This window comes from Eptesicus fuscus, chromosome 21 (genome assembly GCF_027574615.1).
Source record: "Eptesicus fuscus isolate TK198812 chromosome 21, DD_ASM_mEF_20220401, whole genome shotgun sequence".
NCBI classification, from domain to species: domain Eukaryota; kingdom Metazoa; phylum Chordata; class Mammalia; order Chiroptera; family Vespertilionidae; genus Eptesicus; species Eptesicus fuscus.
Window position 1 is genome coordinate 32,976,262 of NC_072493.1, and position 15,242 is coordinate 32,991,503.

General features: G+C 42.6%; 1 protein-coding gene across 2 annotated transcripts in view; it reads left to right on the forward strand.

The window, feature by feature from the left end:
* ADAMTS18 (ADAM metallopeptidase with thrombospondin type 1 motif 18) overlaps nucleotides 1-15,242 on the forward strand; it is a 125,464-nt gene that overhangs the window by 53,637 nt on the left and 56,585 nt on the right. Inside the window, exons 4-8 of one of the 2 annotated variants that reach the window (XM_054710688.1) lie at nucleotides 6,486-6,768; nucleotides 9,026-9,219; nucleotides 9,478-9,561; nucleotides 11,631-11,790; nucleotides 13,158-13,263. In XM_054710688.1, the coding sequence (XP_054566663.1) occupies nucleotides 6,486-6,768; nucleotides 9,026-9,219; nucleotides 9,478-9,561; nucleotides 11,631-11,790; nucleotides 13,158-13,263 (827 nt within the window). Of the gene's footprint in view, nucleotides 1-6,485; nucleotides 6,773-9,025; nucleotides 9,220-9,477; nucleotides 9,562-11,630; nucleotides 11,791-13,157; nucleotides 13,264-15,242 lie in introns of those variants that run through there. The other variant, XM_028142836.2, reaches the window with a different exon arrangement.

Below are 15,242 nucleotides of genomic sequence, written 5' to 3' on the forward strand. Positions count from 1 at the left end.
TTACTATCTAAGGGAAACGAGGTCAGTGCTCTGACTAAACAGTCAGGGATTGTATGTGTTAAACATTGTTGTGGCACACAGATTGAAAATCACTGTTCTAGACACAGAAAACAGCAATCACAAAGGTCCTGGGGCAGGAGTGTGGCTGACCTGTTGATGGAACAGCGATGGAGCAGGTGTACCTAGAGTTCAGTCAAAAGGGATAGGGGATGGGTCCATAAGGAGACCAGGCACTGGACTTAGGTGGACCTGGACTGCAGTGTTGTTTGAAATCCATATTTCTTGTTCTGGCCCTCAGCGTGTCACAATACAGTGTGAATAATACACGCTGCAAAGGGATGCTTCAGAAAAATGACTTAGGAGCCCGAGAGGGTAGGCATTGCCCACAGGGAGACGAAAGAGGGGGCCAGTGCTTTACTCTAGGGCCGGCGATACATGGCACACCGGAATCAGAACACAGGGAAGGACAGAGTCAGGGGCCCAGGGGACCAACTGCACGTTTAAAATGGTCAACATTGTTAGCCACATAATACCGCATTTGGTAGGATGTCATTTGGAGGAAATGGAAATTTGAGTTTGGGAGCACAAATTTGGATTCTCAAATTGACATGAACAAACACAGCCCTGATGGATGTGAGTTATGACTGTCTCCTCCCAGACTTTGAGCATGCACACCCCCCCTTCCCCCCCTTCCCCAGGACGTTGACGTGACACGTGACGAAGGAGGACCGTTCTTAGCAGACACAGCACCAAAGCCTGGAATGATCCAGGGGGAAAGGCTGGCTGCCTGGTCCCATGTGAAGTTCGTGCCAAGTCTGGTTTCTATTAAATCCAGACATGCTAGCTCTCTCGACTTGGTCCCTCACAATTAACCAACAGCCATGATGGCCGTCATGTGTTTTCCAAATGGAATCCTTCCTTTGAAATGATCCGATCTAAAGGCAAGTCTGGAGCAAAGAGGGCTGGGTGACACAAGCCTGTCAAACAGCCCCGTCCTTAGTCTTCCCTCCGTGAGAAAGTCCTCGTGACCAAGCTGCTGGTACGGGCCATGCAGCTCTGACATCGGGCCTCATGGGTGATCAGGGCCTAATAAGCTATTGGAGGAGCAGAGACGTCGGGGTGTCACTTATCACTCTCCCGAAGATGTGTGGGGTACCTCTGACTCACAGGAGGACATGCCTTGGCTGTGGCCAAGCAGAGTAGCCTGGCCGTGCCCTGCAAGTACTTGCAATGCGTTAGAAGGGAGAAAACCAGAGCATTGCCGGCTGGGCCTGACCTAGCTTGGTAACGTGCAGGAAGGCCACATTCCAGATGAGCCAGCTGTCTCCAGATCCATGGAGCTTTCTCAGTGACACTACAGGACACCCTCCCTTCGGTGTGAACAGTGCGAGGGGAAGCCGAAGGGATGACTCTGGTTTTAGCCTCACTGCACCCAGCCTTCATTTCTAGACTCTCTCAGCTCTTCTGTTCCATATGAAGTGGCAGAGAAAGGTAGTTATTAGCACTTAAGTTAAGCCAGCCCAGAAGCATTTTGTTCTTATCCTCTCTGGAGCCTTTCTTGTCTTTCTTTCCACATTACTGGGGTATAATTGACAAAACTGTAAGATATCGAAAGCTTATAATGTGATGATTTGACTACCTGTACATTATGCAAAGATTTTCCCCAATCGAGTTAATGATCACATTCTTTCACCTCATTTTATGTACCTTTAAGAAAAACGTTACGAATACATTCAAGTTCTCTTTTAGTAAATGTTAGTTATGCAATACAGTGTTCCTGGAACTTTTCCTGAATCCTTATGTGATACAGAGAGGTTAATAAGAGAGCTTATCAAACAGGACTATTCTGAGAGGCAGGTGAAATTTCTCAGACAGAATGTTGTGCACGCGCAGTGTCTGGTAGAAAACAGGGAACAACTGCTCCTTCAGGCGGGGCAGTGAGAAAGGTGGGGAGAAAAAGAGAGAGACTCTGTCAGTCATAATTAAACTACTTGGATTCGTTTATAAATGTGAAACCACAGATTTTGACTGCTTATAAAGACTTTACTTAAGAGCATTTGTGGATTTAAATTTTTTAAAATTAATACTGAAATTTATACAATACGCTATGGTAAACATGCCAACCCCTTTGATGTTCATACATTGTTTAAAAAATGAAAAGAGCTGCTTATAAGCATGTGGCCTTCTGAGGAGGGGCACAGCCAGGCACTGGACAGAATTGGCTCACACCTCTCAACCCCATGCTGAGTTGTGAGCCACTGCATGCTGGTCTCATGAGATTTAGGCTGTTGAAGTCATTAAGTAGTTCTTTCAATAGAAATATCCTTAATTAGCCAAATAAATAAGTTTCATCACTATGTTATTCATATCGCTTAAGAGCCACTAGAATGGCATGGTCTATACCCGCGCAGACAGTTTATGGTTACAGTGCTTTGAAGAAGAGACTGAGACTATGCATCTTTGTGTCAGTAGCATAACCCATTGCATATGGCCAAAACCATGTTGGCTGATGATTGTTTGGAGCCCAAACTGGTTGGTCTGAGTGAAAGAAAGGGATCATTTGTTTGGAGCCTACTGAAGTGTTTGAACAAGGAGCTAGGAAAGAGGGAAAAAGCCAATCATTTCTAAGAACTTCTGAAGCAAGATTTTTGGGCTTTTTTCCCCCCTAATCTATCACTATCATTGTGACTCAGAAAGCCATAGAGACTGAGAGTGCATGGAGACACTACCTGCCTAGCTGAGGTCAGGGGTCACCTGGATAAACACCTTTGCCAGTGACGCAGCCGCATGTGCCACGGGCAGAGTGCTCAGTGAGCATCTGTGGAGCAGCCTCAGAATGATCCGCCCAGGTGTTCACTGGGAGGAGGTGGGCCTTCACCTGTCCCATCCAAACTGATGGCTGGCATCAGAGAGCTCTAGTCCAGCGGTCGCCAACCTTTCGGACCTCACGGACCACCACTGTTACATGGACCACCAGTTGGCGACCACTGCTCTAGTCCATGGTGATGGTGCATTCTGCCACATTCTCCAAAAAGTCCACTTCACTTCTTCCAGCAGTAACCATCCATTTATTTCTTTAAGGCAGATCGGAAGTATTCTTTCCCCCAGGATGCTGCCTCCTGTCAGTGGAGGGCAGGTGGATAAGAGACTGGGCCTTCAGAATGGACAAAAGCTGGATTTAAACATTTTGCCCCATTAATATTATGGATCCAAATCGGGTTGTTTAAGAGGCACAGTGTAGCAATTTCCTTTCCTTTCTCATTCCCATCAAAACAAACCAACAAACAAATCAAAACTAAAACATAGATTCTTTGGGTTAAGCAACTCTCCCAGGTTAAAAAAAAAAGTTTATTGTCTCTCCTCTATCATTATCTTCAGTTATATTTGTAAGAATTTCATTCATATGTCTCTTTTTTTGTCCTAGCCAGTTTGGCTCAGTGGATAGAGCGTCAGCCTGCTGACTGAAGGGTCTTGGATTTGGTTCCGATCAAGGACACGTACCTCGGTTGCAGGCTCGATTCCCGGCCCTGGCCAGGGCTCATGTGGGAGGCAAATCAACAATCCATGTGTCTCTCTCTCACATCGATGTTTCTCTCTCACTATCTCTCCCCCTCCCTTCCACTCTCTCTAAACTATCAATGGAAAAATATCCCCTGGTGAGGATTAACAACAACAACAAAAAAGTCATGTCTCTTTTCAGGTCTTAAAACCTTGTTTGGTCCTTTCATTATTTCTCTCAATAAACAGAAAGAACACTAACGCCACTTCCCAGAATTTCAGGTCCAATTGAAGGGGGAAATTATAAAACAAGCGCCCTGTTAGAACAAGGCAAGACTTCTCTGCTTTGTTCCCTCAAATAATCAAATGTAATAATGATAACAGTAATAAACATGTACTGAGTGTTTTCTCTGTGCTGAGCACTGTTCTTAGCACTTAAAAGGACTAAACTCTGAAAATTCTCTAAGGGAAGTGCAATTATTATTCCTATTTTACAAATCAGGGACTTGAGTCCCTCAGAGGTTTGCAAACTTCCCCAGGAGATAAGGAAAGGATGGAAGGGGCACTTCGCCCTTGCCTTGCCGATTGAAAACACTCTGTGGCTCTTATTCGCTGCCCGACCCCCGTCTCTCACCAGGCTGGGAAGAATTGGGGGATGCTGACAGCATCTGATTAAATGTGGATTGACTGGGCTCACAGCCCATCACCGCCCACTCTCAAATCAGTCTCCCCATCCTTCTCACCCTCTCCGTTATCTTCTCTCGTAGAACCCTGCTCTTTTTCTGCATGCTTTACACAAAGGAATATTTCATAGCCCATCGGTGATCTTCGTTTAATTACCGCTCCCCGCGTTTCATCAGAAGCCCTGTGAGGGCACCGATCCCTTCAGAGCACCTCGAGTGTTCAGTAACTCAGAATGCTTCATTCACACATTCTACAAGCGCACAAACAGATCACTCCTTTTGGATGTCCTGGGTTTACATACTTAAACTATACCATGCATTTATTTGGTTATACTCCATGTTTTCAAACTAACCCCTCCCCCCCCCGAAAAAAAAAAGAATGTTTTCTTCTTTAAGAGCCAACACTGTAAAATCCTAGTTTTGTTATAAAGAATTGTTCTAGATGTTGTCCTTGTCACTCTGAACTGAAAAATAAAGGGCTGTGTGGGCCCAGTGTGTTTGTCCCACTATAGGGTGACAATTATTTTAGTTTATTGCTTCCTCAAAATGGAAGTTTTCTCTCTGCATGTGAGTTGCCTATCAGTCTCCTGAACCGAAGAAAAGAAGAAAGATTCCAAACTGGTTCGTCCAGTTACGGGGGTTAAGCCTTTGATATGAGTCTAACCAAGTTAGGAAGTTACTTAAGGCTGGAGGGCTTTCAAGGATCATTCACTTTTTTTTTTTTTTTTCCAAAAACAGTTGAATCTGTTCACTCTGTTGGAGACTGTAAATGGTGTCCCTTGCAATGGTGCAGCTTGGAAGAGGTGAGGGTCCTATTCAGGGCCCTGTCCCCCTGAGATTGGCTCACAGGGTCGCTGAGAGTTTAAAGAAGGGACTGCTTTACACTCTGGCTCCCCACCTGCAACGTGGACAGAGTTCATGGTTTCTATGAATTTGAACATGGCATTCCCCTGCTCTGGTTTCTCCATCTGTGAAGGGAGGAGGTGCTGGCACCCCTTCCGTATATCCCCTGCACTCGGAGTTTCTTTAACTCACTTATCCAACAAATATTAGCAGCCAGTCGATATTGACTAGTATGACAAGGGATGCCAGCGTGGCGCCTGCCCCTTGTAAGAGCATACGTTGAATTGTTCATCAGAGGTGGTGGGGAGAAGGTGCCTTTTGTTTGTTTCCTTCACTGAAGATGGACTAAAGCAAGTAGTCCGTGGCCTGAGATCACTTGGAAGTGGGGGAGGGTAGTTTTTAAACAGGGTCCTGAGTATTCAAGCTGAGACATATGCGATGAGCCAAGCCAGGTGGAGGGAGAAGATTGCAGTGAAAGGAGTGTGTGCAAACTCCCATACGCGTGTGTAGGGGAGGAAAAATCATTTTTTCTTTATCCCTTATTAACCTAAGAGATAAAAAGCCAAAGTGAGAGGCCACCGGTGTTTATTTAATTTCACAGAGCTGCAGTCCCGGGGCACAGTTTCAGGCAGAAACCCAAGCTGTGCCCCGATTACAGGGTGAGGACAAGGGGTTTTGTGAGACATGCAAGGGAAATGTTTGCATGAATAAAGGAAAGATTTCTACTGGTGCTAACAAGTTGAGTCACTCTTTAGCTATACGTGCTGATTACTGATTCTATCTTCGGAGAGTCCACAATCACAGTGCTTGTGGTCAGGATGTCTGCTTTCCTGTTAGTTTTGCAAACAGTTATGTCGTAGACGACAATGTGGCTTCGGCTCAGTCCAGAGGTTATGTTGTCCTCTTCAAACTTTCCGAAGGCTCAAGGAGCAAGACATGCAAGCAGTTCCTCTGGGCTGACTTCTGGCTCTCTTATGCCAACTTTTCATACCTTCTAGGTTCTTGGCTGAGCTACGCCTGTAAGGAAACAGACTTAAGGTAGTGGCTTAGGCCAATTCCAGGAGTTACTCAGTTTTCCCGAGTAGCTCCCATGTAGAGAGGAAGGTATTCATGTCATTAAACATCTGTTTGTTTTTCTCCTGTTAATTTGTGTTTGTTTTTTTATTACAACGGGGTTCTCAGCCAAGAACCTGGAAGGAAAGAGGGAAAATTTTTCTTCCTTTCCTATACTGCCAGTATTCACTTTCCCACTTACAATCTTAGCCTCGGTTTCCTCATCTGTAAAATGGGAGTGGTACAAGTTGCAACTGCTAACGGTGCAGGTGAAATGAGAAGCTACGTGCATGCATTTAGCACAGTGCCTGCCCCACAGGAAGTGGCCAATAAGCAGTTGCGGAAAATCAGCACAGAAGACAGGCATGCCTGGAGTCATTGATGTTTTCTTTGTATTTGGCTTTTCAGTCAGGTCTAATAAGGACACGAAAAAATGAATTCCTCATCTCGCCATTACCTCAGCTGCTGGCCCAGGAACACAACTACAGCTCACCTGCAGGCCACCATCCTCATGTACTGTACAAAAGGACCGCCGAGGAGACGGTCCAGCGTTACCATGGCTACCCAGGCTCCAGCCAGATTTATCCTGGTCATACCCTCAGTCACACTCCCCACACGGACCGGAGTCAAGAAAGAGAGCATCACCATCGAAGGTCGCAGAAGCAGCATTTTTGTGGACGACGCAAGAAATGTATGTAAGGAAACTTTCTCTTGTTCTGTTCTTCTGTGGGCGCTCGACGTGCGTTGTTGAGCGCCTTTGGCTGTGCTGACTTTGCAGATTAAGATGGGGTGACACAGAGCGCCCCCAGAATTTAGTCTTGGGGAATAGAGCAGACGTCACCCTGTTAGACAAACACTAGGTGATCAGTTCTCAATTTTTTCTCGGATAAACTAGGAAATATTTTTATATGGTTTTTTTGTCATTCTTTTAGCCTCTCCTACATTTTAGTCACAGGTTCCACTGTTATCTCGGTGGTCATGAGAAAAACACCCAGTCTTCCAATAACTAAAGGAATCAGAGGTGAATCCTCAGGGGTGACTGGTGTTCCTTTTGAAGATTTGAAGGAGAAACTTCCCAGGAAATAAGAACATTGGCACCTGAGTGGAATTAGCTGGACCTGTGGGCATGTTTGTTGACCCAGGCACAGCCTTCTGCATTTTCTAGACCAGCAGTGCCAGTAGCAATATAAGGCCAGCCCCAAATGTAATTTTAAATGTCCTAATAGGCACATTTTTTTAAAATTTAAAAATGGTTAAATTAATGTTAATAATATAGATTTAAAAATATATTCAATTTAACCCAAAATATATAAGATATCATGTAACATGACATTTTTAAATGTTAAGTTTTGGAAATCTAGTATTTAGCTTGCACCAAGAGCACAGTTTCAACTTAGATGATAAACTCTCATCAGAAATACTCCATCTATATTTAGGTTTCATAGCATTTAAGGTTGAAAAAGTAGATTTACATATTCAAGTTGTTCCAAACATGCTTAAGCTTTTTAATAACTGAATCAAGCCTTGCTCTTTAAATACAAATTTACATTAAGTTAAACTTAACATTAACTTCCTCCATGGTCACCAACCACATTCCAAAGGCAAGTAGCGGGACAGGCAGCCAGGTGACGGTCCCAGCCCTGGAGAAGGGCATCTCCAATGGCTGAGGTCTTGATTGGGAGCTATAATGAAAGGCCGTGTTTTTACCATTTTAATTGGCTTTTGCATTCGAAGTGGAACGGACACATTCTCTTTTAGAGACATCTCTCTGGCATGGGTCTACAGTAATAGTCGTATTGATCATGGTAATGATATTCACAGTGACAGTGAGATATGAGAACTAAACTCAAGGTCACCCATCAACATGGCCAATCTGAGTTTTTCAATCTGCCTCTAGCTGGTTTGTTTCTTTAATTTCACTCTGTGGAGAGAGGACGTCACTATTGTAACTATACCAGTTGGTAAAGCACTAAAATAATTCCATATTCGTTTCCATAGTGACTGGGCTTTCAAATGCCCCTTTCCTTCCCAGCCACCCTTGGACTAAAGGGGCCATGCCTGGCCCAACAGGCCCGTTCAGGGCTCTGCGCAAAGGCCATGGCCAGCATCCACTCTGTTGAGGTGGTGCCCACACTTTCCCTCTTACAAAATATTTATACTTCAAATACCAACCTGACTCTGCTGTTCCCCTATGACTAAGTCAATATCAGGCGATAGACCTGACTTGACCACTTACTTTGTGCTACATTAAAGTTCATGTTTATGAAACAGACTATAATAAGACATGGGCAGTATTCTACAGGGTATACATTTCTAATTTTATTTAGAAAGCAATATATAAAGTGTTATGAATTCAGATGCAAAGAATGATACCCATTTCTTCAGTTTTTAAACAATAAAATAAAATGAGAACTTTCTGTTTTTAAAGACTACGTTCACAAAATTGATTTTTCTTGACCCACTAGAATTGTATCTTTTCTTTTACTCATTAGAGCATTTTCATTTATTGAATCCATCCATCCACCCACCTATCCATCCACCCATCCATCTATCCATTCAGACTTCTATTGAGTGAATCTTTTTATTTTTTTTTTACTTACTAGACAAAGACTTTATTTTCTTTTATTTTTTAAATTTAAATCTTTATTGTTGGAGTATTACATATGTCTCCTCCCCCCACCACCACCACCATTGACCACTTCTAGCCCCTCCCCCAGGTCTTCACCACTCTGTTGTCTATGTCCAGGGTTGTGCATATGTGCATACAAGTGAATGAATCGCTCTTGACCACAAACTTGGTGCAGAGCCTCAGGACAGGCACGGATGGCATCGGGAGCTGAGTGAAGTGTTGGTTACAGAGTCCTCCTCCTCCCCTGGTTTAGATGTCTGCTGTCTCACCCAATGCTCTGTACTGATATCCCTTCCAAATGCTCTTCTGTTCATTGTAGATGCCCCCAAGCCTCCCACAGGGGACACCTATCTCAGGTTTGATGAATATGGGAGCACAGGGAGACCCAGAAGATCAGCTGGGAAGTCACAAAAGGGCCTAAATGTGGAAACCCTTGTGGTAGCAGACAAGAAAATGGTGGAGAAGCACGGCAAGGCGAACGTCACCACGTACATCCTCACAGTCATGAACATGGTAAGGGGCTGTCAGGACTCCAACCCTCCTGGCTCTGCGACAGCTAGAAAGCATAGAACTCCCCGCTGTGGGCTGACTAGGGGATGCAGCCGCGTGTTTTTCTTGAGAGAGAGAAAAAAAAGTGTTGAAATTGGCTTCATTGTACATATATTTGGTAAAACTAAAGCCTTTATACATATAAATATTACTAATTGATTTCCCACCGCCTCAGTTTTGGAAACGTTCAGATTTTGTTTTTGACTTTGCATGTTCCAACAGGTTTCCAGCCTGTTTAAAGACGGGACCATTGGAAGTGATATAAACATTGTTGTGGTGAGCCTCATTCTTCTGGAACAAGAACCTGTACGTGGCAAACTTCATTTATTTCTTCATTCAGGAGACACTTATTAAGTATCTGCTATGTGCCAATCTTGTACTCACTGGTCATTAGAAATTTGAATTTGAAAATATGCTGATCCTACTCTCAAGGAAAGGATAGTCTAATAGGGTTGTATAGTCAAATAACTAAAACCTCACAAAATAATTACCTGCATGTATATATAATATATGTGCATATATATATATATATATATATATGATGACACAAAATATGATTAAATATGCATAAGATGAATACAAATGTAAAATATAAATTTTACATTATATACAAAAATATAAATATTATGTAGGCTTCATAAGGAAGGTGCATTTGGTAATAGATTTAAGGGTCAATTGGATTTTGCAAGTTGGATAGGCTGGGTAATAGCAGGTATATGCAAAAGGATATTTTGAAAATAAGTCATTGGAAAATTCTTGTAGTAAACCTACTGTCTCCCCTGCACCGTCTTGGATACATTGAGAATAAACAAGGAATATGTAGCTGCCCTGACTGATTACAGTGAAGTACAATAGAAAGGCATGGGGTAAATTATACAATCAGAACACTTAATCAAGTGTTACATGGCTGCTTTGTAGTATTTTGATGTTAAAGCTGTATTTTTCTGAGTTGGGGATTACCAATTAAACAGACTATTATATATATATATATATGTATATGTATATATATATATTTATAAATTGATTTAAGAGAGGAAGAGAGAGAGACAGAAACATCAATGATGAGAGAACCACCGACTGGCTATCTCCTGCACGGCCCGCAATGGGGATCGAGCCCACAACCCAGGCATGTGCCCTTGGCCAGAATCAAACCCGGGACCATTCAGTCCACAGGCTGACGCTCTATCCACTGAGCAAAACCAGCCAGAGCATAAACAGACCATTTTTAAAGTCTCCTGTGGCTTTTTTATCTTTATCTATAGCCCCAATAATGAACATGGAAGGCAGGGAGTCAGAGACAAAAGGAAAATTAATCTAATTGCCCAGGTGTGTAGAGCTACAGAGGTTAACAACTTGTCAAATGATTCTTGGGATTTTAGGAAGGAAGCAATGGTGTGTGCTGTTTGGGAGACACTTTTGTCTTTAACCTACCACTTACACCTACCTCAAGGACGTTGAAGCCCCAGCATCCTAATTCTCTCAGAGTTGAATATCTCTAAAAACCCTCAACTTGACCCAAATCAATAACTTAAACATTTCAATAAAAAGTTATTATTAAAAAAATATGTTTTTATTGACTTTTAGAGAGAGAAGAAGTGAGATAAAGAGATTTAAAAAAAATAACATCAATCAGCTGCCTCCTGCACACTCCCTACTGGGGATGGAGGCTGAAACCGGGCATATGCCCTGACCAGGAACCTAACCAGTGACCTCTTGGTTCATGGGTCAATGCTCAACCACTGAGCCACACCAGCCAGGCAAAAAAAAAAAGTATTTTTAGGGTAGATTCTACCTCACCCTTTAGCAGCTTATAATTGTTTCTTCATTCATTCAATGAGCTTTCATTTGACTGGTTGGTTGGTTGGTTGGTTGGTGAGTTGATTGATTGATTGTAACCTATGATATGCCAAGCCCTTTCTTGGAAATTTTGATATAGGAGTAACTGAGCTATACTCAAGTACATTTCTCATGATCTATTGAGGAGGCATTGAACTTTATCACCATCAATTTACAATTATATTCTAAAAGTCATAATACTTTTGTAAAGGTGGTACCAGCAAGAGATAAACAAGGATGTTGCTAACCATTGTCAGGTTCCTTGTTGTAGAAATATAATTGACCATAAACTACATTGAAACTCTGTAGTTACTTTAAATATTGTGAGCATTTACCTGAAGTAGATTTTAGGAATTTTTCTTCTTTCTTTCTTTTTTTTTTTTAAACCAATTGTCACCAACCTTAGCCCAAGTTTTTTCCTCTACTGACCTTTCTCCCTAGAAACATTCTGTTTCTGTGTTTGCCTGTAGAAATGGAATGATTCAACGTTCTCATCTCTGTGACAAATTCACACTCTGATTTGTGTGGGTTTCCCATAGGGAGGATTATTGATCAACCATCATGCAGACCAGTCTTTGAATAGTTTTTGTCAGTGGCAGTCTGCCCTCATTGGAAAGAATGGCAAGAGGCATGACCATGCCATCTTACTCACGGGATTTGACATTTGTTCCTGGAAGAATGAACCATGTGACACTTTAGGTATGGTATGAACAGATGCTTTACACACACCCCTGGTAGCTGAAAACACAGTATGGAATCTTCCTATTGGGTGGGTGGCGCTTATGATCATTAACAAGGAGACCTCATACTTAAATGGTGGAGTGTCCTCACTGTACCCTCTTGTGAGTATTGTTCTATTTAACTGAGCTCAGCATGGAATGGGGAGCCCACTTACTTTCTGTGTTTTTCTCTTTAACTCTATTGAGGCTCGCTGAGGCATGAGATGAATTATTTAACAAGAGAAGCTGTGGTTTATTCCATAAGCATCATCATTACTGCAGCACTGGGTGGCTAAAGAGAATGTGATTGGTCTCCATGGTACTTAACTGTGCTCCTTGGTAGCAGTGTCTCCTTTAAAAAGTTACTTGAGCTTTGAAGGACTCGGGCCTTCTATATTTGTACAAGACAGTGAGTGAGCACTAAAGCTTTTACATCTGTACTGTATTTTCTAGTGTATTCTACTGCATATAGTAGGGATTCAACAATTTGTTTAATGAATTGATGGTCATCTAGATCAATATAGATGGTATTGGTGGTGGTGGCAATGGTGCCATCCATGATGCATGCCTGTGCATAGGTTCCCCAATGATCTCACACCCTGACGGCAAGGTGAGAGCAGTCCATCCACAAGTGTGCATTTAACACTAACTGGGGTCGTAGCCTTGCTCTGCTGGTTATGAGGACTCAAAACTTGGGAGAAACCAAAATCGTGTAGTTCAAGATACAATCAAGGACTGGCTTGAATGATTTTATAACTGTTCCCAGAAGGAAATAGTTTTTGGAAACAGAAATATTTATCACATTATAGTGAACAGGAGAAAAATGAATTTATTCGCATTATGTAGGCATTTTCATGTTATATGCTTTAGAAATAGACCGGAATGTGTTTTCTCTTAGAAAGTAAACCTGAGCTTTGATGCTAATACTACTGTTAAGTGAGCATTTTGCATTGGTTTAGCTATCATTTCATCAGCTCCTCTGACCCAAATAATAAACTTAGATAAGGCATATAAAGGTTCTGTGACTTCCTGTCCTGTATGTAAAATGAGAATTACAATATTCAACTTCAAAGTGTTATTAGGAGGATCAATTAGTGATCATATCTTTAGAAGAAAGGAAATATTAAACACTGCATTTATCTGTTTGGACAGGAGAGAGAACCATATACCTTTAGTGTTTTCCTGCAAATAAAAAAAAAAACAAAAACAAACAAAAAAAAACACCAAAAAACAAATTAATGAATTCATTAAACTAAAACTGTGCAGAACATTTGGAGCACATAAGAAATGATGAGGTGTCTGTGTGTGTCCCCTTTGGACTAACATTTGAAATGGATCTTTCAATAGGGTTCGCCCCCATCAGTGGAATGTGCAGTAAGTACCGAAGTTGTACCATCAATGAGGACACGGGGCTTGGCCTGGCCTTCACCATCGCTCATGAGTCAGGGCACAAGTAAGTGACTTTGCATGAAACCTGTGATCCATTGACATTCCCCTAATGATTATTATTGACATAAGTAGAATACTTAGGATAAATCTGTGTAAAGCTTAGAATAGTGTTTGACTGTGTGAAGGGCTCAATAAAGGCCATTGTGGATGTTCCGCTTTTTAAACAACAGCATTTAGTAACCACATTACATTCTGCAAAAACCAACTTCAGGTTGTCTAATAAATCCTCTGGTAACTTAGGCATTTGCTTATATTGTTTCATGTTTTACTGAAGATACTTTTAGTTTATTATAATAAGGAAATAATGATGGAGACATGTAAATTCTCCAAAGTAATGGCATGCTAATTGTTTAAAAAATTTTGATGCATATTCTAGATATTCTTGTAGTTGTCATCATTGCAGGCACTTTTGTGAGAATATAGTTAGGAATGATGAAACCTAAGAGAAATGAGATGGGTATATTTTAGGAGGCATATGATCTGGTGTGGATACAATTCTACAGAGAATTTTTAAACATTATTTGAGCAACAGCATCTACATTGGAATAAGCATACTGCTTTGCAAAATGACTATTTCACGGGCAAGCTCTTTGGATGTATGAGTTTAGGATTGTTTGTGTGTGTGCCTTATATTTGACATTTATATTGAATGCTCATTTTCAAAACATCCAATGAATTTCTGACTTAAAAGCAAATTCATCTATTTACAACTATCCTATCGAATAAAGTGGGAATATGCTAATTGACTGTCACACCCTCACAAAGATGGCAGCACCCACAGCCAATAAGGAGGGAATATGCTAATTGACTGCTACACCCTCAAAGATGGCAGTGCTCACAGCCACAAGATGGTGGTGCCCAATCCCCTCAGCCTCACCGGGGTGGCAGGCGTGCAGCACGGCCGGGCCCGCCCCCAGGTGGGTCTGGCTGCTCCGCATGCCTGCCTCCAGAGTCCCCCAGTCCCCTCAGCTGCCCAGCCGCCCATGGCTGGCCTGAGGTACAGACAAGCCTCAGATGTTGGCTGCTCAGCCACCTAGGGCTGGCCCGAGGGATGACCAAATGACTGAACAGCAGGCTACATGGGGTGACCAGGCCAGCAGGGAGGCTGTTGGGGGCAACCAGGCCGGAGGGGGGGGGCAGTGAGGAGTGACTAGGCCAGCAGGAGAGGCAGTTGGGGGCGACCAGGCCAGCAGGGGGGGGGTGTAGTTGAAGGGTGACTTGGCTGGCAGCGGTGAGCTGTTAGGGGTGACCAGGCCGGCAGGAGGGGGTCAGTTAGGGGCAATCAGGCTGGCATGCAGAGGCAGTGAGGGGCAAACAGGCCAGCAGGAGGGCAGTTAGGGGCAACCAGGCAGGCAGGCAGGTGAGTGATTAGGAGCCAGTGTTCCAGAATTGTGAGAGGGATGTCCAACTGCCAGTTTAAACTGGCAGTCAGACATCGCCTGAGGGGTCCCAGATTGGAGAGGGTGCAGGCTGGGCTGAGGGGACACCCCCCCCCCCTCTGTGCACGAATTTCATACACCGGGTCTCTAGTAATTTATATTTGATATTTTTGTGTTAGTCTCTCATGAGCTAAATTTATTATCTCTAGGAAATTTGAATCTTGACCATACCATTATCTAATAGTTTCCTAGAATTTTATGTATATACACAACTGCTTTTATAGCAAGATATGAATGAATCAATTTTACTATGAATGGCGGTTTTTCAAAAATGCCCATTAGGCACAAGACCCCTTTGTACAGAGCAGGAAATAAAATATCTGTGAATGTCAAATGTATATCTAAATTTGTTTCACCAACATGAAGTCCAAATTAACAGGTCTCTCACTTTTCAAAATACCGGCCATTAAAAACTTGACTCATTCTTGGTTATGAGTTAAAGTAACCAAAATTGAAATCCAACATTTTAATAAGGAAAAACAAAGACATTCTCCAGATGGAGTGAGGAGAGAATGGTCAGAATTAGAAGGAAGAACAGATATAA